The 27,213-nt window shown below is 44.4% G+C and overlaps 3 protein-coding genes and 1 long non-coding RNA gene across 7 annotated transcripts in view; 3 read left to right on the top strand and 1 right to left on the bottom strand.

Annotated features, from left to right (window-relative positions):
• The window catches only part of FGGY (FGGY carbohydrate kinase domain containing), a 322,855-nt gene extending 320,821 nt beyond the window's left edge, over positions 1–2,034 (bottom strand). Inside the window, exon 1 of the mRNA XM_061451142.1 lies at positions 1,972–2,034. The gene's annotated coding sequence lies outside the window, so the exon portion shown is untranslated. The remainder of the gene's footprint in view (positions 1–1,971) is intronic.
• LOC133268274 (uncharacterized) overlaps positions 1–21,982 on the top strand; it is a 178,769-nt gene extending 156,787 nt beyond the window's left edge. Inside the window, exon 2 of the long non-coding RNA XR_009743021.1 lies at positions 20,482–21,982. This is a non-coding gene — a long non-coding RNA (uncharacterized LOC133268274). The remainder of the gene's footprint in view (positions 1–20,481) is intronic.
• Positions 2,032–27,213, top strand: part of MYSM1 (Myb like, SWIRM and MPN domains 1) — a 476,369-nt gene continuing 451,187 nt past the window's right edge. For 2 of the 4 annotated variants that reach the window (XM_061451113.1, XM_061451112.1), the window contains exons 1-21: positions 2,032–2,169; positions 3,770–3,845; positions 4,037–4,107; positions 4,480–4,557; positions 4,693–4,719; positions 5,254–5,332; positions 6,814–6,912; positions 7,910–8,673; positions 9,871–10,001; positions 11,521–11,624; positions 12,529–12,606; positions 13,254–13,342; positions 13,663–13,717; positions 13,802–13,852; positions 14,499–14,573; positions 14,840–15,028; positions 15,235–15,367; positions 17,462–17,567; positions 18,289–18,346; positions 18,990–19,503; positions 19,875–20,137. In XM_061451113.1, the coding sequence (XP_061307097.1) occupies positions 2,096–2,169; positions 3,770–3,845; positions 4,037–4,107; positions 4,480–4,557; positions 4,693–4,719; positions 5,254–5,332; positions 6,814–6,912; positions 7,910–8,673; positions 9,871–10,001; positions 11,521–11,624; positions 12,529–12,606; positions 13,254–13,342; positions 13,663–13,717; positions 13,802–13,852; positions 14,499–14,573; positions 14,840–15,028; positions 15,235–15,367; positions 17,462–17,567; positions 18,289–18,346; positions 18,990–19,154 (2,502 nt within the window). In that variant the 5' untranslated portion in view covers positions 2,032–2,095 and the 3' untranslated portion in view covers positions 19,155–19,503; positions 19,875–20,137. The remainder of the gene's footprint in view (positions 2,170–3,769; positions 3,846–4,036; positions 4,108–4,479; positions 4,558–4,692; positions 4,720–5,253; positions 5,333–6,813; positions 6,913–7,909; positions 8,674–9,870; positions 10,002–11,520; positions 11,625–12,528; positions 12,607–13,253; positions 13,343–13,662; positions 13,718–13,801; positions 13,853–14,498; positions 14,574–14,839; positions 15,029–15,234; positions 15,368–17,461; positions 17,568–18,288; positions 18,347–18,989; positions 19,504–19,874; positions 20,138–27,213) is intronic. The other 2 variants (XM_061451115.1, XM_061451114.1) reach the window with 2 other exon arrangements.
• On the top strand, positions 24,378–26,837 carry TACSTD2 (tumor associated calcium signal transducer 2). The gene is given in 4 exon segments (XM_061451163.1): positions 24,378–26,201; positions 26,204–26,335; positions 26,338–26,638; positions 26,640–26,837. Coding segments are annotated over 4 exon segments (870 nt in total). The 5' UTR covers positions 24,378–25,903; the 3' UTR covers positions 26,779–26,837.

The following is a 27,213-nucleotide window of genomic DNA, read 5'->3' on the forward strand; positions in this document are numbered from 1 at the left end:
CTAGATACTTTCCCCACGCTAATAAATCATAGAGTCACAGACTGGTTTGGGTTGGAAGGGACCTTAAAGCTCATCCAGTTCCAACCCCTGCCACAGGCAGGGACACCTCCCACTAGAGCAGCTTGCTCCAAGCCCCTGTGTCCAACCTGGCCTTGAACACTGCCAGGGATGGGGCAGCCACAGCTTCCCTGGGCACCCTGTGCCAGTGTCTCAGCACCCTCACAGGGAAAAAATTCTTCCTAATACCTAATTTAATCTTCCCTCTGTCAGGTTAAAGCCATTCCCTTTGTCTTGTCACTACAGGCTCTTGTCAAAAGCCCCTCTCCAGATTTCCTGCAGGCCCCTATAAATCCTACCAAGAGCCTTGGTATAAACCAACCAGAGAAGTGTGTGTTCCGAAACTTTGCTAACACAATGACGCTGTCCTTAGGACACTGGTATGTGCTACATTGACATTCAATATTGCAATGGACCCTCTTTAGACTCTTCTATATTATACTCTTCAACATGGCACTGACAGCTCTAGGGACTCTAACAATCATTTTTCCTTCTACCTTTCACGATACCATTTATCTAGATTTTGCATTTTTATGTACAGATAATTAAACCAATCGTATTTGCTGTTTATTAACTTCACTTTCAAATCAATTCCAGCACAATGATGACATTTTCAGAATAAAAAGGTTGCAGTGGAGTTTATTGGTTCAAAACATTTGTACTGCCATCTCTTAAAACAGAAACACTTTCTCCAGGCAGAAGGTTCTCTGTGGTAATTCTCTATATAATGATAATCAAGCCTCTCTATTCTTCACACTTCTCACCAGTGTATGACTGGAAGCCAAATTACCACAAAGAGACAAATACTTCTTGCGACACAAACACTGATTTAAGAATGTACGAGAGTAAAACTGTAATTTTTAGAGCCATATTACAACACTTTAACTTGACCCACACAACACCGCTGCTTAAAAGACATCACCGCACGCTTGGAAGCACACAGGCAGAGCTCAGCAACCACAGCACCTGCAGCAGGAGGTACCCAGCGGCACCAGTCAGCAGGGTCCCTCTTCAGCCATCACTCCACACTTCCACGGCCCGGCTCTCCCCGGGCCACTCACAAACCAGCACTCCCCCAGCGCGCTTTCCACTACAGCCGAAGGAAGGCAAATCGCCAGAGGGCTTTCATCCACCTGCAGCCCTCACAGAGCGCTCCCACCCCACAGCGAGAGGGGCAGACGGGGGTGGGGGACACCGGGGCATGCGGCCTGGGCAGGAGCCAGCCGCCTCCCACACTGCGCTTCATGGTATCATAGAAATCAACTGGCTTGGGAAAGACCTTTAAGATCACCAAGTTCGTCCGTCAACCAGGCACTGCCAAGGCCACCACTAACCCGTGTCCCTGAGGGCCTCGGCTACACGGTTTGTGAACACTTCAGGGACGGTGACTTCAGCACTGCCCTGCGCAGCCTGTTCCAGTGCCTGAGCACTCTCTTGGTGAAGGAATTGTTCCTAAATTCCAGTCTAAACCTGCCCTGGCGCAGCTTGAGGCCGTTTCCTCTTGTCCTCTCCCTTGTTCGTTGGGAGACTGACCCCCACCTCACCACAAGCTCCTGTCAGATAGGTGTAGGGAGCGATAAGGTCCCCCCCGAGCCTTCTTTTCTCCGGACTAAACCCCCTCCAGGCTCCTCAGCCGCTCTCCATCACACTTGTGCTCCAGACCCTTCACCAGCGTCGCTGCCCATTTCTGTACCCGCTCCAACACCTCAATGTCTCTCTTGTAGTGAGGGGCCCAGAGCCGAACACAGGATTCAATGAGCGGCCTCACCACAGCGCCCAGTGCAGGGGAGCAATCACCGCTGGCACAGGCCAGACCCCCGCTCTCCCATCCCCACCTCACATTCACCCCTTCTCCCGCCGGCCGCAGCCCCTCGGGCCCGTCCCGCCTCAGCCGCCCCCGCGCGCCCCGCCTACCGCAGCGCCACGGCCCCGCCTCCGCCCCGGCGGCCCCTCAGGACGCGGCCTCACTGAGGTAACCCGCGCACGCGCGGAAGCCGTGCTCCCGCCAAATCTCGCGAGATCGCTGCCGGGGCCGGTGATGGCGGCGGCTGAGGAGCTGGAGGTGGATATCGAAGGGGACCCGGCGGCCGTGCCCGGGTCCGCGGGGCCGGGGTGAGTGAGAGCCGCGCTGAGGGCTGGTGGCTCTGCCGCTGCCGTCAGCGTGTCCCGTGCTCCTTCTGCCCACGGCGCGCAGGGCTTGTGTGGCCGCGGCGGCCGGGGTTTGTGTGAGGGGACGGCGAGGGGAAGGCTGCCGCTGGCTGAGGGGCTGCCCGGGCTGGGCCGCGCTCGCTCGGGGCCTCGGCCGCTTCTGGTGCTCCCCGCTGCCGGGCGCCGCTGGGGAGAGACCTTGGAGTCTCATTGAGGGCCCTTGGGGGCGGGGGGAAGCGGCAGTGTGGGGCATTATCGGGCAGGGCATCGAGAATGGGGGCTGTGGAGGCGTTAACGTGGGGTGAGCGCGGAGCTGCTGCCATGGGACCCAACGGTACCCGGAACCAGGGAGCTGGGTGAGGCTGCTGGGAGAGACTCGGTTAAAACACGGAGAGAAGGGACTCTGTTGTGTAACTATTGGCGAGCTTGCAGATGGGTTCAGAAAACTGATTCAACAAATTCACATTTGAGGGGTCTGTAAACAAATGCTGAAGAGAAAGGGCAGCAGCTGCAACACTGCAAACCTGGCATTGCAGTTGCTGGCAGAGTATGAGAGGGTTGTACCAGAGGCCTAGAGGAGTACCTGCCACTGCTGGAGACAATACTGAGGAGAGAGCCTATGGATCTGACCCATTTCACAGAATCCCAGACTGGTTTGGGCTGGAAGGGACCTTAAAGCTCCTCCAGTTCCAACCCCTGCCATGGGCAGGGACACCTTCCACTAGAGCAGCTTGCTCCAAGCCCCTGTGTCCAACCTGGCCTTGAGCACTGCCAGGGATGGGGCAGCCACAGCTTCTCTGGGCACCCTGTGCCAGCGCCTCAGCACCCTCACAGGGAGGAGTTTCTGCCTAAAAGCTCATCTCAGCCCACCCTCTGTCAGTTTAAAGCTATTCCCCTTTGTCCTTGTCTACATGCCCTTGTAAAAAGTCCCTTTCCAGATGTGTTGTCAGCCCCTTTTAGTACTCTTTCACAGAAAAGTTCAAGTATAATCAGGATGAATTCTGTAAGAGCAGCAACAACCCAACGTGATAGGATTCTATTAAACCTTGTATAAGTATGAGCTTTCTTTGGCATGAAAACAGATTTGTGTTTACAAGAGGGGTTTTTAGCTTATTGGGGGAAAGATGTAGGGATGTTAAGTAGAGATAATAGAACTCGATAACTCCTGTGATATTAAAAATACAGTTCATTTGTCTGTGGCATTCTGACTTCTTTTGTTGGTGTAAATTTTACATGGGCCTTCCTGCTGTCACTCATTCTGGATGAGAATTTTTGCTCTTTGGAGTTTCACTGGTATCCTGTACGGTCTGCAGTGAAAAGGCTGAGGAGCTGCTGCTGAGGTTACTGAAAAATAGGACTTACCGAGGGGCGTTTATGTTACATCTAATGTAATGTTACGAGAAAGTAACATTATATAATAGCCTGCAGTATGTGAATTTAGCTTTAGTAGCTAATTCTGTCTTCTGTTGAAGTCTGTCATTTGCTGCACTGTTGCTTTAACTCTGACAGCATTCATTTTGTTTGAATCTGTTTGTGTTGTTCTGAACACTGGGATCTTTTCCAGAGATCATGGAAACACGGCCTCAAGCTTGCTGCAGGATCACTACCTTGATTCATCCTGGAGAACTGACAACAGTCTTGTAAGTTTTTTTTATATAGATGCTACTTTAGCAAGGTTATCAGAACTTCTGTTTTCTCCATTCTCATGTCCATGCTTGTTTTTAAGCAGTGCTTTTTGCTGACTTTTCGAAACAATTATATATTGCTTCTTGCTCCTGAAGTCACAGCATGACAGAACTCAGATATTAAATCATGCTTGTATTGTTTGCAGCCATGGACGCTGGACAGCAGCATTAGTGAAGAAAACAGGGCTGTCATTGAGAAAATGCTGCTGGAAGAGGAGTATCCTTTTGCTGATTTGCTGCATGGTTTCCTGTGGAACAATAAAAAACTTCCTGTTTCTAAAGGAACTGGATTTCCAAAGCAATCTTGTTATGGTGACTGAAGCACTGTCATCCTGTAGGTAGATTGCAGAAATGCTGTTGTAGAAGCGGGATACCCACTTGGCTGCAAGTAAAGTGAGCATGGAGATTCAGAAGCCGAATGTCACTTGCTTATTCATTATATTAGTGTGGGAAATTTTATTTTGCTATTGTAGCAGTGCAGTATTTGCTTCTAGAGCTGAATAATTATGAACCAGTATAATTTCTGTGGTTATTAGAATCCTCACGTGTACACATCTCGGGTGCTTTGCAAACTTAATAACTATTTCAGATATTATTTATCTAATAAATCTCTTTCTGAAAAAATATGGCTCAATCAAAAGGAAGTGGAGAAAAGATCTGTGAAAAGGTGAGCATTCTCAGGGGAAAATTCTCAGTTGGATGACAAGCCATGAAAAGTCCTTCTAAAATCAGCTTATTTTCTGAGATACGCAACTGCATCACAATTATTAATCTGTATTTTCACTTTGTTTTATATTTGCAGCCCACATAAGAAAACTGGAAAAGTCATGTACGTACATCTTCATGATTTAGTTGCGTTTTTAAGTGTGGGGTCTGATTTTTGAATTACCAGACACTACTTCAAAAAAGGTTTTGGAGCTCTTGCAACACAAAGAAATACTGTTGTGTATAATAATAGGCCTGTGGTAGACCAGCTTGGTTTTTGTTACACAGTGGTCCTTAGGGGAAGAAAAATCTTGTTAATTCTGGTTGGCTTTCTTGCTTGAACTTTTCTGTTTGCTGCTTGCATGTATTTCTGTGCCACTGGTCACTGATGAATATTGTGTTGCCTTAAATCTTTGTGATGGAGATGGAATACTTAAATCTTCCTTTGTGATGGAGAAGCTGAGATAATTCTCAAGATTTTATCAGTCATATTCACGTTTAAACAAATTCCTTGAGTTTTATCAAAGATTGGGAGTAGTTCTCCTGTCAGAAGTTGCCTTCAGTTACTGGGATTTGAGAATGTATTGTTACTATTAACATTGGTATCAATAGTAATATTAACATTTATGTTTTTCACTTCTACTTCGTATTTTCCTAGAGTCCGATCACCTACCAAACCAGCTAACTACTCATTAAAGTGGACGCCAGAAGAGAAAGAACTATTTGAACAAGGACTGGTAGGTTTGTTTATGTAATATATGGAACAGAATTAGTTAGCTCATCTTTAACAAAATAATAATATAAGCATGTTATATTCATCTGCTTCAGCCTTCGTACTTCTGATTGTTTTACAACACCTGCCATCTACCAAAAGCGTAATAATAAATAATTTTGGGGGATTCATCACTGTAAATCTGGTTTTGTTTACCGGATTTTGTTCATGTGAGGCTGATTACAATTAGAGATCACAGAATATATCAAATATACGGCTTTATGAACTGTACAGCTGTAATGCTGTAGTTAACTACAGGAAGTATAGTGTGTTCTTGAGGCAAATCGGGGAATAAAGTGAAACCCTTTAGCTACTGTTGGAAGGTCGTTGGAGGTTTTATGGTTGTACAGTGGTGACTGTAATGGGGTTTGCTTTGCCAAGTATAAATTCATTTGTTCTGGGTTCAGCAGTAGCAGTCATTTTTCTCCTTAGTAGCTGGTGCAGTGCTGTGGTTTTGACTTTCAGCGATATAACACCGATGGTTTTAGTTGCTGCTCAGTCATGTTTACCTTGACCAAGGACTTTCTGAGTCTCATGCTCTGCCAGGGAGGAGGGGAAGCTGGGAGGAAGCAGAGACAGGACACCTGACCCAAACTAACCAAAGGGGTATTCCATACCACAGCACACCATGCCTAGGATAGAAGCTGGGGGCAGTTACCCAGAAGGGTGAGATCACTGCTCAGGTCAGGCTGGGCATCGGTCAGCGGGTGGTAAGCGGTTGTATTCTCTTCCCTTGTTATTTCCCTTATTATTATTATTGGTGGCAGCAGCAGTGATTTGGTTTATACCTTAGTTACTGGACTGTTCTTATCTCAGCCCATGGGAGTTAAATTCTTTTGACTCACCTCTCCATCCCTTTGGTAACAGGGGGGAGGTAAAAGCCGGGGTGGGGAGTGAGTGAGCGGCTGCGTGGTTCTGAGTTACCCGCTGGACTTAAACCACAACATTATTTCAGTGTGATTCCTTGGGTTAGAAGGCAGCACAATTTACAGTGTGCCTGAATTGAGTGAAGAAGATCCTCTAGTTAAGAAGAACAGCAATAATTATTCCTGTTGGATGCAATTTTCTTGGTAGAACACTAATAACGAGGTTCTTTACTAAGGATTTGCTGTACTGTTTGTGCATTTTCAATGAATAATTTGTGCATTTGTAGTGAGTAATTGAGATACTGAGATTGTAAGGGTGGTGAGGCACTGGAATGGGTTGCCCAGGGAAGCTGTGAATGCTCCATCCCTGGCAGTGTTCAAGGCCAGGTTGGATGAGGCCTTGGGTGACCTGGTTTAGTGTGAGATGTCCCTGCCCATGGCAGGGGGGTTGGAACTTGATGATCTTAAGGTCCTTTTCAACCCTAACTATTCTACGATTCTATATTAAACTCTTGGCATGTAAAGTGCAATGTTTGGAATGTTAGAGTTTGGGTAACGTAAATGTGTTGTGTTGTACCAGGTGAAATTTGGCCGCCGGTGGACGAAAATTGCCAAGCTGATTGGCAGTCGTACTGTGCTGCAGGTGAAGAGCTACGCTCGGCAGTATTTTAAGAACAAGGTAAATAGAGTGTCTCTGTAGTTAGCAGAAAGGATGTTTGATAAGTCTGCTGTTGCACATATAGCTTGATTTTAACCTGTCTTTTCAGGGTACTGCTGTTAAAGCACGTACTCTGTTTATTCCCATATTCAGAAAAGTGGAATGTGCTTATTTGCAGATTTAAAGATAAAACGGATTCCAAACTCCTAGAATGACTTGGGTATTTTTATTCCTGTTATAACTAAACAGTAACTGTAGTATAATTGTAGTCTGACACTGTTGGTTGTTAGTCTGAATATACTTGTTTTCCCACTGTACAGCTGTTTTAGTTGTGTTTTTAGTTAAAGGTTTAGCCTCATTTGAGACTTCTGGGGCATTTAATTACTACTGTCTAGTTGTTTTTAAATGGAAATACATGTTAATTTACACTTTAGCTAAAAGTATCTATAATGCTGTGTAAGAGTCGGTTGCAATGGATTAAAATGAGAAGGACATGGACTTGTTTGAGTGAGTCCAGAGGAGGCCACTGAGATGCTCCAACAGCTGGAGCAGCTCTGCTGTGGAGTCAGGCTGAGACAGCTGGTCTGGTTCAGCCTGGGGAAGAGAAGGCTTCTTAAGGGGAGACCTTAGAGCAGCTTCAGGTGCCTAAGGGGCTAACAAGAAACCTGGAGAGGGAATTGACAAGGGCAGGTAGGAACAGGCCAAGGAGAAATGGCTTTGAACTGACAGAGGGGGATTAAGGTTAGATGTTAAGAAGAAATTCTTCCCTGTGGTGGGCTTGGAGCACCCTGGTCAAGTGGAAGATGTCCCTGCCCATGGCAGGGGGTTGAAACTGGGTGAGCTTTAAGGTCCCTTCCAACCCAAATCGTTCTGGGATTCCATGAAAGCTTATTAAAAGGATAATTGAGGAAGAAACACTTCTAAATATCTGCTGTCTGAGTGAAATAGTTCTGACTATTTGGGAGGCAGGGGGATTTTTTTGATTTTTCTTCCTAAAACTATTTTCTATTTCCCAAAGGCAAAAAATGGTGATTCTGAAAAAGAAGCACAAAGTCAATGTGGGAGCAGCCTTCCCATTGAAGACGGGATAAAGGCAGAAGCATGGTCAGCTGGAAGCTTGAGAGGCCGTGCAGACCCCAATCTGAATGCAGTGAAAATTGAGCAGCTGTCAGATGATGAAGAAGTGGACATAACTGATGACATGGATGAGCTGCTTTCCCCTAGTTCCCAGCAGGAAACCAGAAACCCTGAATTAGCTGTTATTTCCAAAAGTGCTGTTGAAGAAACAAAGGGAGTGGAACATGGCTCTTCAACTGTTGGACATAGTTCTACAGGTTCTTTACATAAAGAAGATCCTCGCCATACCAAGCAAGATACAGTGGATGCATTGGTATTCCCGAGTGTTGTGGCAACCTGTTCTCAGCACCTGAATGGTGATAAACCTATGAACTTACATTACCATCAGTACAGTAAGTTTCTGGACAAAAGTGACCAAGGCAGACTAGCAACATCTTGTGGTATTAAACAAGAAGCTGATCAGGAGCTCCATGAGAGACAGAGAGACCTGGCTGATAATGGATTGCTCTTTCCTTCTCCCTGCCAAGGGGATGAAGATCATCAAGAAGAAGCAGAGGAGCTTAAGCCACCTGAACAAGAAGTGGAGGTTGACAGGAGCATCATTCTGGATGAAGAAAAGCAGGCTATTCCTGAGTTCTTTGAGGGGCGCCAGGCCAAAACACCAGAGCGGTACCTGAAAATTAGGAATTACATTTTGGATCAATGGTAAGGTGCATTAATTTCATTTACTGAAATAAGTGATTAAGATAACCCGTGTCCTGCTCTGCTTTAGTTAAACGCTATTTAGTACCAATAGCTTACTCCTGAAAAGGGTAAAACTGATTTTATGGCAGCGTTATGAAGATTGCCAGTGAACAGCACTGATTATTAACGCTTCCTCTGCATCTTCTTTTTTTTTCTGGCATTCTGAAAGCTAAGCAATGAAAATACTTTAAAGCATGAGGAATACGAGTGTTTTGTATCAGAACAAGATGCATCCATTTGGTTGCGTAATTTTCTTCCCGTTTTTGCCATCCTATATGTAAGAGTGCCTATGTTATTATAATAAATGGTTCCTCAAAATGATTAAATTAATTCCATAGTGAGGTCTGTAGCATTGCAGTATTGCCTTTACAGAAGGGCACCTAAAAGAAATTATCTGTGCTAGAGCAAATGATGTTGACCAGAAATTACCCCTAATTGAAAATCAACTGGGGGCAGCGCTTGTCACTTGAGTGTTTTCTATTCCATCTCCAGAGAATCAGTTTCAGAAGTGAAGTGCCTGGTGGCAGCAGGCTCAGTGTACAGTTTGTTCTGTTAGCATCTGTGGTTTGGTGCCTGCTGTGCTGGGTAACTTGCATTTCAATAGGAAGAATTCCTGAGTTTAACTGTTCCCATCCAGTTGTCTTGTGTATTGATAGCTTATGTAGTTGCAAAGACACCCTGACATTCCATAGCAGAGAAGTGTTGCACTGACACAATTCAGTGTCAGTTTAAAAGTGAGTGATAAGTGCAAAGAAAATAAGAACAGCCTCATTCATTCCACTAAGGAGGCCAGTGATTGTATGAGCTCTTTGGACTAATCTAATGCAGATGTTCTTGTATCAGTTAAACAGTATTGTAGCTCTTCTGAGGAATTCATTGCTTCCTGGCATGGCTTAGGTTGAGGAGTTTGTCTTAGCACAGGGAGCAGGAGTCTCACTCTGCCTAAGAATGAATGTGTATGAATAACCTAAAGTAAGTAGTGTGGTTTGAGGAGTTTGTATTTTTGCTGTCATTGCCCTGAGCAGTAGTAAATAGTGTGTGCATCACAGAGGGAAAAACCACCAGTGCTTGTTTTAACCTCACATCAGGTCACAATTCCTTCCTCCCTCTCCTCAGGATTTGTTTTACTTACTGACAACGTGCTGTGCTTTATTTTAGGGAGAGGTGTAAACCCAAGTACCTGAACAAGACATCAGTGCGGCCGGGCCTGAAGAACTGTGGCGACGTGAACTGCATTGGGCGCATCCACACGTACCTGGAATTAATCGGAGCAATTAACTTTGGCTGTGGTAAAGAGATTGTTATTGGGATCAGTTCTCTTCAGTGCATGCTCAACATGTGTCTGTCAGCTTCTTTTATTAAAATGAATGATTCCTTGTGAAGGTTGAACAGGAAAGTTTAAGTAGATGAAAAGGAGGATGGAGCGAGGGGGGGGCTGGTCTCTTCTCCCAAGTAACAAGTGATAGGACAAGAGGAAACTAACTGCCTCAAGCTGTGCCAGGGGAGATTTCGACTGAAGAATAGGAGCAATTTCTACACCAAAAGGGTGCTCAAGCATTGGAACAGGCTGCCCAGGGCAGTGATGGAATCACTGTCCCTGCAAGTGTTCACAGTGTAGATAAGCCCCTTAGTGGCATGGGTTAGTGGTGGTCTTGGCAGTGCTGGTATAAAGCTATATATATATATATATACACGCAATATATACAGTGCTGGTATAAAGTCAATATATATATTGGACTTGATGATTTCAAAGGTCTCTTCCAACTGAGTTGATTCTGTGATTCTCTATGTCTTTAAAAGAAAACTCCTAAGTTCACTTGGTTGAAGTGTGTATGGCTGCACTTCATCGGAATCAAGCATCCATGTGGATAATCCAACTTCTCTGTACTCCTAATGTCTTAAATAGTAACTGTCGGAACAATTCAGTTCTGTAGAAGAGAACCTCTGTTTAGACTGTGTCCCATGTTCCAGCCCCTGTGGTTGGGGTCTGTTTTGGTGCTAGTGTTGAAAGATGACTTCATGTCAGGATGCGCTGCGTGCACAGAGGATACACATTAATCCTTGCTAGGGAGGACCTTCTGAGCAGATTGTCACTGGTGACCTTTGAAATCTGGAGGAGTCTGTAACCTGTTACAGGATTATGGGGTTTTGGTTTTATCCATATCTATTACTTTCTTCTGCCTTTTTTTTCCCCCCTCCCTCATGTTCACCACACCTCAGCTGTGAGGTGGCTTTGTGCTTTTCTGTGTGTCAGTGTGGGATTGATGCATTTTCCTGATACCAGCTGGAATTCTGCCCACCCTCTGCATCAGACGGAGCTAAGACGTTGCTGTTTCTTTTCCTATACTGAATTACAACTTTTTTCCTAAATAAAAAGCAGTATCTTCATCCTCAGGGCTAATTTTTACAAGATTCAAGTGTTAAAATTCGGTGACATGTTTAAAGTATATATACACGAAGTACAGATACACCTATAACTTAATGTTGGTTTGGACCAAAATCAATCCAGAGACTCTAAAGCTGAATGACAGTCACCTAGGGGAGGAGGAATGTCCTCCAAATACATTTTGGCTGAAGTAAAGGTTATTAACAATAAGGAAAGAGGTTTCCCCATCTTAAAAGCACTGCGGTAGTGGGAGTGTCAGTAACACCACCATCAAGATGTCTTTTCACTGTGGGTTGTTTTGTTGTTGTTGCTTCCTTCTTTATGGTGTTTGTTACCACTTCTCTGTGTCATTCTTGGCTCTGCACTGGGAGTAAGTGGCTTCATTCCTCACTGAAGAGCAGTGTCTCCCCTCTCTCCTGCAGAGCAGGCTGTCTACAACCGCCCCCAGCCAGCGGACAGGACCCGGGCCAAGGAAGGCAAAGACACTGTGGAAGCGTATCAGCTCGCCCAGCGCTTGCAGTCCATGGTATGCTGTGGTGGGGGCAGCCAGAAACATGCAGCATGGGGAAGGTCTTGGTTGATTTTTGTCTTCAAGCTGGGGCATCTCGGGAGGTTTCTTCTCTCACTCAGTTCGCAGTGGCATTAGGATGCTCTGTCATTTGAGTGTCAGGCTAAGTGCAGGGTCTGCTATCAGACAGGTTTCTGCCCTAACTTTGGCCATGTTACCTATCTGATTGCTGTTCAGGTACTTAACTACAGCTGTGTTTCGATCTTTGCTCTTCCTCCCCACCTCTCCATAACTTACTAGCCTGAATTAGCCAGAAAATAGTGGTGTGTGTCAGTAGTGTGTGATGGGGGTGCTTGCACTTGAACTGTTAAGTGTAACAGGTATATGATATGGCTTGCCGAGAGCCTGACGCACGCAGTGAAGCACTGTGGTAACTCATTTATAACTCCATGAATTACCAAGGCTTGCCAGGTTTAAATAATGTGACATTTTTAAGTGCTTCACAGCAAAATAAACCAGTTGATGAGAGAAAAACAAAGTCAGTCTCACTGGGAAGAAAATAATAAGTTGAAATATAAAGAACTGCAGCATCCACTAGATGTAAATGTACTGGGTGCTTGGATTGTCTGAGCTGTAATTCAGAGCTGGATATAACACACTGCTGCTGTCAGATGTGGATGATCCATGGAACGTCAACCAGGCGTTACACTTTACAGCCTTAAGAAATGACAGCTTGACTGATGATGTTTGATGACAGATTGTGAAGTACTTAAATCTACACAGCTCCATCCAGGGTGTTCTTTCTTCCCTGCAAATACAGCATGCTGTAGGACACCTTTTGGACAGTGTTCTTAGGGCTGATTACTGTAAATGCAGTGCTCTCAGGAGTAGGATCCTTGACTTGTGCTTCGCTTTGCTGCAGCGTACAAGACGACGGCGAGTGCGGGACCCTTGGGGAAACTGGTGTGATGCAAAGGATTTGGAAGGACAGACATTTGAGGTAACCCTGCTGGGGTCTACGCTGTCCTTGAAGAACTAATTCTTGCTCATGGCTGTCAGGTGCTGCTGCATCAAATGTGTAGGGAAACAGTTGTGTCATGGGTATGTAACCTCTGGTGGCGGAAGCAATGACTTGAGAATAACGTAGTGGCTGTCACATCTTTATGGTGCTGATAAACACAACTGGAGCTGGGTGTTTACAAAAGGTGTTTGTTGTGAGCATGTGTCACCCTGTGCTGTTTTAGGCCTATAAAGCTCTTTGCCTTGTCTTGTAGGACATCTCATGACCCTTTGTTTTCCATTACCTGCAGTAATGGAAAGCTGACAGTAGTAGATAGGAGAATAAGATGTAAATGTTGCTTTTTCAGTCTTATGTGGCTTCTTTGTGTTTATAATGCAGGTGATAGGGGTTCCTGATATTAATTCTGCGCCTGGCTGGGGTTGTTCAGCCTGGAGATGGCTCCAGGGAGACCTTAGAGGAGCTCCCAGTGCCTAAAGGGGCCAACAAGAAAGCTGGAGAGAGGCTTGGGATGAGGGCAGGCCCTTGTCCAAGGGGCACATGGCTTTAGGCTGACAGAGGGGAGATCGAGATGAATCACTGCTGAAAGAACACTGAAGACTTTAAGACTCTTTTTCGTCTCTTTTTAGCATCTCTCTGCTGAGGAATTAGCAAGAAGAAGGGAGGAGGAGAAACTGAAACCTGCAAAATCTTCTAAAGGTTCAAGACAAACAAAAAGGTATATGATGTACCTGATGGTCAAATGTAGAGCTGCTAGACATGAGACCAGTGCCTTGCATGGTGTCAGGCTGGAATGCCACAAATCATTAATACCTGTTGTGGTCTGAAATAACACGTGTGTGTTTCAGCTGTTTCATACGGACATTTGTGAGTGTGGGTAGTGAAGTTTCTGTACTTGGTGGCAGTCATCCTGCTGTGGGATGAGAAAATTCAGTAAAGAAACCATGCTTGTTCCTCCTCTACCAAGGAGACAGTGGGAAACTTGGGAAGTTTCCTGACTGTCCTACATCTTTAGAGAGATTTTCTTTCATTTTATAGTTCCTTTGATCCCTTTCAGCTGATTCCGTGCTGCCTGTTCACTGCAGAGAAGCAGGTACGTACCCAGAGTGAATGATCAAGAATGCTTCATTGCCTTGGGTCACGTTTCTCATGCTCACTGTTGTGTTTATCATTGCAGGAACCCTTTCAGGTGAAAGTATCTTCTGAAGCACTTCTAATAATGGATTTGGTGAGGATCAAGTTGTATCTTTCAGAAAGCTGTGCTGTCTTGTGTTACTTCTTAATGGGCAACATAAGACTGAGAAATGCAGCGTTTGTTTGCATCCAGCCCCAGAAGCAAGAATCTGGGATTAAATAAAGCCTCTAAAGGTTATTTTTGTTACTGTTGTGCTCAGTGTACAACCATTTACCTTCTAGGAAAACTATGAACTGTACTGCTTATTACTCTGTCATATTTTAAATACAGTTTGCTTAAAGCTTCTGTCTAACGTAGACTGCCATTTTGAGATCTTAGGGGCTCGTTTTCTGCTAGTCTTGTGGTTCTAAAGCAATGTGTGGGGTGTTGTTAAAGAGCAACAAGACTTGTGCAGTTATTGAGCTTCAGTTTTTGCAGCTAGCACTGCATCACATCTGGAGGTGCTCTACAAGTGTGTATATAAGCGTATGCCTGTGTGTATGTAAGAAAGCAGACGTTCTCTTCAGTTTGCTTTAAACTGAAACACTACATGTTTGAGAATCCGTAGCTATCCTAAGGTTTCCTCCTAAACATCATTGAGAAGTTACTGCCTTGCAGCTGATGTCTTCTGTCATGTGTAGCTCAAAACTGGGAGACATTGTACAACTTGGGCTTTAATAGTTGTTTAATATTGTTTTAGCACTCTCACGTGTCTATGGCAGAAGTAATAGGGCTGCTGGGTGGAAGATACTCGGAAGCGGATAAAATTGTGGAAGTAAGTGTTTGTCTTTACATTCTCTCTACAGTATTAGACCTGTTATGATCATCTATATTAATTTGAATAGATGGAAAGGTTACTTCTGAAGGGTAAGTACTTAGATATATTAAAGTTGATTAGTCTTGAGGTGTTAAAGTTATGCAGAAGATCTGAGATGCTTTTGATCTGACATGAGGAACACAAGGTGTATGACTTAATGCTTTCAGTTGTATTGAACTGATGGAGGTTTCTTGCATTTATCCATCTGGAGGCTTTCTTAACAGGTTTGTGCAGCGGAGCCCTGCAGTAGTCTCAGTACAGGGCTGCAGTGCGAGATGGACCCAGTGTCTCAAACACAAGCCTCGGAAACACTGGCTGCCAGAGGATACAGTGTCATTGGGTGGTACCATTCCCACCCCGCCTTTGACCCCAACCCCTCCATCCGAGACATTGACACTCAAGCCAAATACCAGGTAAATGCTGCTCTGTACATGACAAAACAAGAAACGGCAAAACCAGACCCCAACAACCCTGAAGCTTCCCTGGTATTTACAATGTTAATGCACATTATCACTCAAATGTATCTTAAAATCATTCCTAAATTGAGATAAAAATCTGTTAATTTCAGAATCTGTTCTGAAAAAAGTTGTATTTCTTGTGTGGTTTTGGGTTTTTTTAGAGTTACTTCTCCAGGGGTGGTGCCATGTTCATTGGGATGATTATAAGTCCTTACAACCGAAATAATCCTCTCCCATACTCTCAGATGACTTGTCTAGTGATCAGTGATGAGCTCAGTTCTGACGGTTCCTACCGTAAGTACCAGTGTTTTATCCAGTGTTTTATTTTGTCTTTTCCTTTTGGATACTGATGGGGAGAACGTTGCTGGTTCTTGAGCTTGGAATTAGAGATTTATGTATTGGTAACATGTGCTGTATAAACCTAGGACTTTCACTTAAGGAGTAATCCTGCAGGTAGTCCCTGCTGTCATGACAAGAATATACAGGTACAGATGGAGGGAAGAATGTCTTGGTGTTTCCCATAATCCAGGAATTAAAGGGTTGGGACAAGAGTCACTGTTACTTACATACAGTGTCCATACGTAAAGCTGAGGAGCTGCTTCACGTGGATCACTTACTCTGCTGTGTAACAAAATCCTGAGCAGACCCTCTGTTTGAGGGGGCAGAAGTGAGATAGTTAAGAATTGGCTGCTATAGCAGCCGAAAATGCTTGTTTGGGTAACTTAGCATGCAGAAGGTCAGAGGATCAAAGTTCCTGGTGTCCAGGGAAACCCAAGTTCAGAACCCACCAGATAAAATTCATGGGATTTCAAGGGATGATTGGATCTGCTCACTCCCTGACACTAATTTAGAATCATAGAATCATAGAATAGTTAGGGTTGGAAAGGACCTTGAGATCATCCAGTTCCAACCCCCCTGCCATGGGCAGGGACACCTCACGCTAAACCAGGTCACCCAAGGCTCTGTCCAACCTGGCCTTGAACACTGCCCGGGATGGAGCATTCACAACTTCCCTGGGCAACCCATTCCAGTGCCTCACCACCCTCACAGTAAAGAACTTCTTCCTTATATCCAATCTAAACTTCCCCTCCTTAAGTTTTAACCCATTACCCCTTGTCCTATCACTACAGTAAATTTGAGAGAAATTCCCTTGATAACAGTACAGGGTTATAGTAGCTGCATCTTCCCTCTCCATTTCCCCTCCGCCTGTTTAATCCTGATTTTTGCATCCAAACTCCAAGGTTCCAGTTTTCTTGGCAAGGCGCTAGCAGAGGCTGTGTGAGCCAGCAGCTCCCCTGTTTTCCCCTGTGTCAGGAAGCAGGGGAGCACATCTGCTTGCAGACTCACCTCACAGGCCAAGGGGGAGTGAAGAAGTGGCCCCATCTGTGCCCAGGTTCCTGTCTGTTGTGCTGATGGTGCTGTGACTTTACCCCGCTTCCCATGCACCCCACCTGTGTGGTGGAGTTAGGAACTTTATCTGCCCTCAGAAGCAGACGTGTTCTGGTCGCTACGTTTTCTATCTGAGGGGGCTTCATATCGATGCTTATCTCCTGAAATCCACTCTTTCCCAAATGGTGTCTCCTCTTTTTCTTTGGAAAAGTGATAGCACAGCACTGCTCAATGAACCGCAGTTAGTGTTTCATGTGAGCGTAAGTATTGCTATAGATTAAGTCTTACTCTCAGAATGTGTTCTGCACTGAACACTTAGCACATTTGAGATGTGTTCAACTAGCAAATGGTATTTGCTACTTTCTTTTCACTTCCTAGTTGGAAAGCTGGAGTTCTCATTAAATTTTAATGTTCTTAAAAGGCTTTTATTAATGAATTACTCAGATTTACAGTCCCTTTCGTGCTGATATTTGGTAACTGAATTGTTCTGCAAGTCCTTTTCTGGTGTTCCTTAAAATACTCCTAAATTCCTCTTTCCCTACCTGCAATAAACTAGAAGATTTTGTTCCTTGAGGAGCAGAATCCCTCTGACAAGAGTCAACCACTTCATACATAAACCCCAAACCTTTATTCACCGAACAGCTGCATAGATTTTAGCATCACTTTTGTAGTCTCCCTAAGTTAGAAAAACCTCCATCCACTCTGGCATTTTCTGTTATGGTGTAGGCTTCTGGGTGCTCCCTCTGACATGAGGAATTGCTGAGGGTGAGAACAGGTTTATTCCCTACCTCCACCAAAACCAAATTTGGAATACAAAATATGTCATGCTTTTAGTTTAACCTCAACGTTGGCAAGTAGCAGGACTGTCAGCTTTCACAGTCAGTAATAACTTATGAGTGGTTATGGGGAAGGAAGGGCTTGCGCCTAAAGCTAAAACAAAAGGGAAAGCAAATGGTGAGTGGACTAGAAACACCAGCTACCCCTGTTCTATTGTTCCAGGCCTGCCCTACAAGTTTGAAGTCCAGCAGATGCTGGAGGAACCACAGTGGGAATTAATATTTGCAAAAACCAGGTGGATAATTGAAAAATACAGATTCTGCCATAGGTAAGTGTCTGCTTCTGTTACAAAGAGCAGCCAGGGTAGGGTTTATGCATGTTTATCACTACTGTGCCAATGCAAATATGTGACTGCTCACTACAGCATTACTGTTTGCTAGCTGTGAGCTGGGCTGCATCAAAAGGAGAGTGAGCAACTGGGTGAGGGAGGGGATTCTCCCCCCTGCAGTCCTGTGTCCACCTCTGGGGCAACAACCCAAGAAGAACATGGAGCTGTTGGAGCGAGTCCAGAGGAGGCCATGAAGGTGCTGCGAGGGCTGGAGCAGCTCTGCTCTGGAGCCAGGCTGAGTGAGCTGGGCTGGGTCAGCCTGGAGAAGAGAAGGCTCCTGAAGGGGAGACCTGAGAGCAGCTCCAGTGCCTGAAGGGGCTGCAGGAAAGCTGGAGAGGGGCTTGGGACAAGGGCCTGTAGGGACAGGCCAAGGGGAATGGCTTTAACCTGCCAGAGGGGAGACTGAGATGAGCTCTTGTGCAGAAGCTCTTCCCTGTGAGGGTGCTGAGGCGCTGGCACAGGGTGCCCAGAGAAGCTGTGGCTGCCCCATCCCTGGCAGTGTTCAAGGCCAGGTTGGACACAGGGGCTTGGAGCAAGCTGCTCTAGTGGAAGGTGTCCCTGGTTGTGGCAGGGATTTGAAACTGGATGAGCTTTAAGGTCTCTTCCAGTCCCAAACAGTTCAGTGATTCTTTATTTCTATGATTTGTTTTTCTTTCAACAGCAGTGTTCCCATGGATAAAATTTTCCACAGAGATTCCGACCTGACTTGTTTGCAGAAAGTAAGTTTCTTCTTTCAGCTTTCCTGATTTTAAATGTTTTTCTTAAATACAACTGTTTGGATTGCCACAAATCTGCAGCTGGAACATAAATCACACAAACAAGACAGAAATAGTGCTGAAAGCAGAAGACATAAACAGAAAACACGTGCACAATAATTACCCACAGCTAATTCTGTCTCTCCTCTCAATATGATTTTGCTTATAAACAGCTTCAGTCTCCAGTTGAGTTAAATGTTAGAATGCTTTGGAATTTAATCCTTGTATAATTGGTTTTATATCACCCATGTGTTCTTGTTTCTGCAGTTTATATTGTACAGTTGAACTCTTCACTAGTGTTAATCCTGGCACAGGTTGCCCAAAGAGGTGGTAAATGCTCCATCCCTGGAAATGTTCAAGGCCAGGTTGGACAGAGTATTGGGTGACATGGCCTAGTTGTGAGGTGTCCCTGCCTATGGCAGGGGGTTGGAATTGGATGATCTTAAGGTCATTTCCAACCCAAACCATTGTATGCTTCTGAGGTGACTGGTGTGAGTCCTAAATAAACAAGTAGAAATCCCTTTGGAATACTTACCAGCTAGAAGGGTTGAAAATAAACTCAGGAAAAATAACCATTTAAAAGAAAATGTTCTGTTCTTTTGACCAGCTTTTGGAGTGCATGAGGAAGACTTTGCGCAAGGTCACAAACTGCCTTATTGCTGAAGAGTTCTTGACTCAGATAGAGAACTTGTTCCTTTCCACATACAAGAGCGAGAAAAAGAGAGATGCCGAAGAAAACGGGAATCAGAGTTCGAATGAACTGCCTGGGTGATGGCTTTAACCAAACCAGCTGATGGAATATTGATTTTATAGCTTTCTTTTCTTCCCTTTCTCCCACTATGTTAACACCTTCAGAATTCCCATCCATTTTAGCTGTAACTGTTACAGAATCCAGTGTCATCCTGCTGTTAAGGTACAAAGATACTTTGAAAGCCTCCTAACGCGTGTGACCTGGCTAGGGAGGAACGCTTCATACTAATACTGTGGCACACAGTGCCACAGGATGGAACTGATTGACAGTGTGATGTCTGGGATGAAGGACATCCTGCCAGGAATAGTGGGCTTCAGGCTTCAAGGAGAGTTTATCCTCTCTCAAGTCAGTTTGGGAATTTTATCTACAGGTACACATCTCGCTTGGGATGAGTTTGCTCCTTAATGCTTTATTCATTGTAAGTTGGAATGAATCCACAACAGAGAAAGTTAACTGAAATGAAGGGTTTGTAGCTCCCTGCTTACAAACTTCCCTGATATCCAGTCTGAAGCATTGCTTGGTTCTAGCTTAATATATCATTGTTTTCTTTTATTTCAACACCCCCTCCCCCCCGACACACATATTGAAGGTCATGTAGCTTCTTGGCATGTTCTTTGCCATCTTGCTTTTGTATTGGGGAGAAAAAGCTGACTTCTCAGTAGCGGTTGTACTTGTTTCCAGTGGAAATGATAACTCCTGTCTTGTTACAGGCTGCAGTCTTTCTGCTCTTCCATTCTGCAGGGAGGTGTTCTGCTGTTCTGCCACATCAGTGTGATTTGTCTGCTTCTAATGGCTGCTGTTTCCTGTGGAAACCAGAGCTCTCGATTGACAGCAAACTGAGTGCAACAAGCAGAAAAGTAGTTGTCTTTTTAAAGAGAAAAGCCCAACAATTTTTATATTCAGAGTCTTCTCTCTAATGTGCAGCTCAGAAGAAAAACACGCTGGTTTGTATCAGTTCTGTGGTTATAATTTCATGCAAGTCCACAGCCAGATGAGTTAGGCAGGTAAGACAGTTGGGGCTGTTCAGCCTGGAGAAGAGAAGCTGTGTGGAGACCTCATAGCAGCCTTCCAATATCTGAAGGGGGCCTATAACAATGCTGGGGAGGGACTCTTCATTAGGGACTGTAGTGATAGGGCAAGGGGTAACGTGTTCAACTTAAACAGGGGAAGTTCAGGTTATATTTAAGTAAGAAGTTTTTTACTGTGAGGGTGGTGAAGCACTGGCACAAGTGTTAAATGCCCCATCCCTGGTGGTGTTCAAGGCCAGGCTGGACAGAGCCTTGGGTGACAGGGTCTAGTGTAAGGCGTCCCTGCCCATGGCAGGGGGTTGGAACTGGAAGATCTTAAGGTCCTTTCCAACCCAGACTGTTCTGTGATTCTACGATTGATCTTGAGTGAGAAGTTTCTTGACTGCAACTTGGAAATGAGTTTCCTGAGCTGTATCACTGTGAATCTTTATAAAATGTGTGCTTTAAACTTAGCTTTTAAGTCATACAACAACTTATGTACAGTTAGTGCTCTTTATGCAGATTTATCTTGGGCAGAATTTATCAGAGAGGTCTAAAATATATTTGAAAAGCAAGACCTTGAGTTTATATCTAGAGGGGTGGCGATGGACTCTGTTCCTATCTTAAAAATATATATGTGTATATATCTAGTTCTACATAACAGAAATGGGATTTTAAGATTTTGTATGTTTGTTTTTAACTTCAGCTTTTCAGTTGTATAAAGACTTCTGAAAAGCTTTACAATTGTAGAGTTGCATCCCAAGGCGGGAGGTCCTGTACAGGCAGTTCAGGTCACACCTCATGAAGTAGGTAAGTGTCTCTCTGTTACTAAGTGGAAGGTGCAGAGCCTGCTCATCTGAAGACTTGAGGCCCTTGGTACTGGGTGGCTCTCCCAAGAGCTGTGGACTTAAAAGCACTTGTGAATGTTCTGTGCTCTCACCTATGCTCAGATCTGCTGCTGAGCAGCTCAAGATCCCACCGCTGTACCACACTTACAAGCTTGGTGTATCCATCTACCTAAGGCATGTTGACTCAGACTGCATCTATCCTGACATGCCATCTTTAGGACTTCCAAATGAAACCCATTGCATGGCTTTCTGTGTTTCCAGTTGAAGCTGCACTCTTGGTGAGCAAGCATTTCTCCCCTTCTTCATTGTGGAGTGGTCTGCAGTGTAAGGTATTCTCTTGCAGCTTTGCATAGGTTTATTCTCCAGAAAAAATACCCACTGTAAATGTACTACAAGCTGTAATTAGGTCTGGTTTATAGGAAGGGAATTTTGAACCTCCTGTGTAACAGCAATAAGAAGTAATCATGTTCATTCTCCACTTACGGTCTGGTTTAAGCCAGTGCTGGATGTATGTTGATACTTCTCAAGGAGTGATAACAATGTGCTGGCTGCTTCTCTGTTAAATGATTAAAACGAGTTCAAGTAATATGGTTGTGCTAATTTGGTTTAACAGTGATGTTACAAAACAAAAGTTTGGAGTAAAACCTATGTTTGAAGTGGTTTGTCTCTTCAGAAGAGGATGTGGTGCAGTGTTGAGCTGTTGATGCACACATACGGACTCTGGATCATCTTAAGGGTTGGTTAGAAGGGTGGTGTGGGAGGAAATGTACCTGTAGTACCTTCATACTCCATCACTGCCACACGCTGTTACATGTGAACTACAACTACCACACTTGTGATGCTGAGTAGGAAGAAAATAACCAACCTCCTTTTCACAATTCATATTGACTGTGATTAATAACATGAGTCTGAAAGTTGCATTCTTCTATGTTAGTAATATCACCACTGCTGGTACCAAACACACAGATAAAGCATTAAATTGATTTTTGCTATTAACGTTTGAAACTTATTTTGTTTTTTATTGCAAAGCTCACTTCCATTTCTTTGTTCCTCACCCAGCTCTTCCTTCCATGCCAGCTTGGGTTAGCATACCTCCTGAGGACTAAGATGCTTGTTCTTTATGTTGGACCACTCTTGGCCTTGCCACATTGTTGCTCAGGAGATGGTTGATGGTTGGGTAGCAAGTAGAGTGATACAGTTTAAACAGGAAGAGACAACAATGTGAAAAATTCAGAAAGAATCACCAAAAAAACATCCAGATCTTTCAGATATCAATTCCTGCACAAATCCCTCATGGCCTGTGTGAAGGTTTGTGTCCTACTTACCAGCAGTGCCTCACACAGGGACTTGTATTCCAGAGGAGGGGAACGACCAGAATTTAACTTTCAAAGAATATTTTTAAGTTCATTTGAGGAAAAATTAACCAAGCAACCCCGAAACAAACAAAACTAAACACCAAAGTTAACAGTGTTGCCATTGCTGTTATATATTTTTTCCCTTTAAGTTACTTTGCTGTTCCTGAGGGATGGTGTACAAGACTCTACTGACCAAGGCTATACATGGTTGTATTCCACCTGTGTAATGTCTTCTTGTCTCTCGAGTGTCAGATCTGGTATTTCCTTATTCCAAGCCAGTTAACTATGATCAAGTGGTTCCACAACTTTCATACCACTAGAGGGAGCGTTGCTACAACTCATACAGAAAGGGTTTTCAAGGAAGAGCCACCCTGCTTTTACTAGCTCATGTAAACTTCTGGCTAGTGATCACATTTTATGGGCAGTAGCACTGTACCTTGATACAGGCTTGTTTCTTTCTTCTGTTACAACCCCCCTGTTTAGTCTCCTGCAGAAACTTACCCAGTGGTACTTTGTGGCTGGGATGCCAGGATCAGTATTTTCTACACTCAGAATCCTGGCTGCAGGATCATGAAACTTAGGTAATGGGTTTGTTTTCATGGGCAGCTACAGTGAATTCTGAAGATGATAATCAGATTATCTTCACGGAATCCTGGAATGGTCTGGGTTGGAAGGAACATTAAAGCTCATCCAGTCCCAACCCCCTGCCACAGGCAGGAGCACCTTTGACTCGAGCAGGTTGCTCCAAGCCCCGTTCAAACTGGCCTTGAACACTGCCAGGCATGGGGCATCATCAACCATTTAATCTAAGTATGGTTTAGCTTTATCTCTGCCAGCAGTAGGAGCAAGATTAACTCCTTCCTGCTGGGATAGCAGAGTTTATTCTGCTGGGCATTATGGAACGTATTGTGTAAGGGAAGGAGATGCCACGGAAGTGGAAGCAAGCAGCATGGAGGTGAGCAGCTCACCCCAAACACCAGAGCAGTGGTCTCCAGGGTCCTGCAAATGGAAGGGAATGCACTGCGAGGCCTGCTGAGAAGGTGAGTCAGGATGTGTGCAGAGAGACTTTATCTGGCCCACAGAGCCGGCACATCGAAGTAGCTGGTTGTTAACATCCCAGCCAACATGGTAATAGTGTCTGATACTGGCCAAAGCATTTAATGTCCTAGATAAAAGCATTCAGGTTGTTTAATTGGCAATGTCTTGCTGGTTTACATAGACTTAGTGCCCTATTTTGATGAGATTTAGAATTGTGCTGAGAAATTGTTTCCATGGAAGCAGAGATCACTAAAGAAATAAGGCACACCACAGCTTCTGCAGGATTATTCCTTTTACAGCCTGCTGTTTGAAATAATTAACTCTTGTAGTACCATTACAGCTTAGCATGAATTAAAAGGAATAATATTTTTTAGTGTCATAGAGGCACTATATATATATAGTGTAATAGATGTATATAGGTATTTGGAAAGACTTTTATCTTCATAATATGCATGTTCTTATTTACAGAGGGGGAAATCCACCAGTACAATGAAGTGCACTTGGCAATTAATGCAGCACCATCAGGGAAGCTCAGAACTGTTCCTCTTTGCCCTGTTCTTATCACTGTTCTACAATTTTTACTTGCTGGTGGGTGTGTTGTAAAACTGTCATTGTGCTGCTGCTCACCTTTGAGGGAAGAGCCAATGAATGTGGTTTATAACTAAGGTAATGGCAATGAGAATCTTCCACCAGTGAGACCAGACTGCCTTGTTGTGTAACTGATGGGTTTCCTTCCTTCCTTCCATATGCGGCTTTTGACAGCCCCTTTTTCTCTACTTCGTTGGAAGTGTCTGTAAGAAGGGAAAAGCAGTCAGATGACAATATGAGGCTGAGACCAAGTGTGAACACCTGGAAACATCACGCAAGCAAAGTGCTATTCACTAAAACGCCCGGGTTGTGCTCAGCCTCATGGTTCTTTCTAAGCACAGGGGTGGTGCAGCTCTTGACTATATGGAAGCTAACAGTGCTCCATGGAAGCCAGTTTCCAAACCCTCCCCCCGAAGTTTATAACATGAAATGAAAGAGAAGGTGCAAGTATGTGGGTGACAGTTAAATGGATTTTGACTATGAAGGAGGGATGTGAAACTGAAAAAAGGGCAGATTCTGATAGGCAAATGAATGAGGGAAATGGGAAGAGTTACTAAACTCTTACCAAAACATCAAGATGACAATGTGAAATGCCAGCCATTTAATAGTAATAGAAGGTGTCCCAGCCCGTGGCAGGTGGCTGGAACTGGATGAGCTTTAAGGTCCCTTCCAACCCAAACCATTCTAGGATTGTGCCTTTTTCTATTGGGTATTTACATCTGGAGCTCATATATTAAACCTCTACTGGGTTATAAATACACACTGATAGCCAGGGTAACTTCCCCCTCTTCACTCAGATGGAAGCAGTCAGTGCTGCTACTACAGGTAGCCCATCTTGCACTGATCTGAAGCAGTTCAGGCCTTCAGGAACCAGCAGCACACATAGAAGGGGTTGACTGCAGGGCAGTGGGTGAGTTGCAGGTATGGGAGAATGGCATATCCACTGTTCTGTGGTCGTTACTGGTCCCAGAATCAGGATTTATAAAGTGGCTGATAGTGTTTGACAAATCAGATGGATGGGAGGTGCTTAATGCAAACTGGAAAACACCTTTCAGCTGCTGCCAAAACACATGGAAATGGTAACTCACACTTTGTAGATCATTAGGATGCTTGGGAGCTATTGGAGTATACTTGAAAGGCATTACTCAAAGTTCAGATTGAAACATTTCTTTAGAAATGACTAACAATGTTGTAAGGGTAATGCAAGCATGAAAGTCATCACTCCTAGTGGTGCCCTGGGATGAGTATTGCCAAAGAAACACAGGGAGAGAAGTTTTCCGTGCTAGAAGATAAGAATTGTGCTCTGTAAGTCAGAGAGCAGCCATCAGCCTGGCGAACAGTTGTTCCTCTTGAATTGTCAGCTTCTCCTGGCAGCATACATAAAGCTCCAAAAGACTTTATTTCATAAATATATGGAAGTAGAAAGGAGGAAGTCCATAACTGGCAGTAAGCCAGGCAGTGGAATTATACAGAAACTGTGTGATGGAAGAGGCAGGAAAAATGATGATAGGAGTAGAGTAGGATTTCTTCCACAGACAGGAAAAATTCCTCAAACATGCATTTACATAGTCTGTAAGAAGTCTGAAGAAGGAAAAGGGCAAGCTGCTTGTGCTTTAATCCATGTGGGAAGGCAAAGCAAGGTGGGAGCTGTTTCCAGTTGGCTTTTCTCTCTCCCCTGTTGTTTCCTCACTAAGAAGGAAGGATGACAAACATCTGGAGGCAGGTGTTGCATTGCTGCTGCTCCCTGAACCTTGTTGACTTCTCTGGGTACCAGAACAAGAACCTGTTTGGTGGGTCTGATTTGAATCTTGGTAAAGGGAGCAGCACACCAGTGTGTAGAGATGAGCAGACTCAGCAAATGGATTAAAGCTTCAGGTATTGACTGCTGTCATTCAGACAGCATCCAAGCTGTGCATCCATAGCAACCCTGTGCTATGGAGCCTGTTTGGGGTTTTGTTGGGTTTGTTTCTGGTGTACTTCCATCAGCGCAGAACAGCTGTATCTGTGAGACCAACAAGTGGATGGTGTGTGCCCAGCATGGACCTGACAACTGCACCTGCACACTGGTAGGTTCAAATCACAAGTTAGACTGTTCAACACTGACTTCAAGATGCTTGATAATGAAGGCAGAAATGATCCTCTGCAATGAGAAGAACGTCAGGGGCCACCTCCATGGGCTGTTAAGTAATGATGGCATTTACAATACAGTCTGGAAGGACACTGGAATCTTCAAAGCAGGCAGTTCAGTCATACCAACGCTTGCAGGTGCGTGAACAATGCTTGAGTGAGAACTAAAAAGGGTGACGAAAACCTCAGTAGTGGTGAACTGATTAGAACAAACTGGATCTACATTGAGCTGAAGCATGAAACCGGTCCAGTTCCTTTGATGGTCCTGATGTAGTGAATGCCTTGAAACATCTGTTTGAGAGCCGATACAAACTGCACCCCAAATACATCACAGGCGGTAATAACATGCCCCCAGTTATCCAAATCCGCCTGAACCAGCATGAGAAATCCAGGTGTGATGTGAATATAGCTGATGTTTTCTATGACTTTGAAAAAGATATAAAAGATGACTCCATATTTCATTCTAACAGTACATGAACTGTCTGTGTCAATGGAGATGCTCTGGATGTTGAAAAACTACAGATTTACTACATTGATGAAAAGGCCTGAGTTTTGCATGCAGCAGCTGGGTGCTGGCTTTGGTGGTGCGGTGACAAGGGTGGTGCTGGCTGCTGGCATGGGCATCACTGTGCTGGCTCTTCTGAGGTGGCTGAAGACAAGAAAATATGAGAAAGGTGATTAAACAAATGGCTGAAATGGGAGCACTGAGCTTACAGCTCTGAAAAGGAAAGGCAACAACAGGAAGAAAAGAAAAAAGGCACAAAATATAAATAGCAAATAGACTCTGCCAGTGGATGGATTTGAAGAGATCTTTTCCTTTCTACAGGTATTTGTATAGTGATTGCCCTAAATTATTCTACTTTAGCAAGAATGGCTTGTTTAGTGTTGGGTATAAACTAACTTGGGAGGCAGTTACCTAAATATTTTAACTGAGTCCCAGTTGAGAGCCTCAGAAAACTGTTGCAGCTGTCTATGTAACAGAATGCTTACCCTGCTACTGCAGGCTTGATTCAGCTTTCCTCAACACTCTCAGAGTGGTTCTTGGTGTATCTGCTTACTGATACTCAAACACTTGCTGTGGCATAATTGGGTTGTACAGTTGCTTTTCTGTAGTAAA

This window comes from Pezoporus flaviventris, unplaced genomic scaffold (assembly GCF_033815535.1).
Source record: "Pezoporus flaviventris isolate CSIRO_AGI_PZ_B2104156 unplaced genomic scaffold, CSIRO_AGI_Pfla_v1 ptg000013l, whole genome shotgun sequence".
Lineage (NCBI taxonomy): Eukaryota > Metazoa > Chordata > Aves > Psittaciformes > Psittacidae > Pezoporus > Pezoporus flaviventris.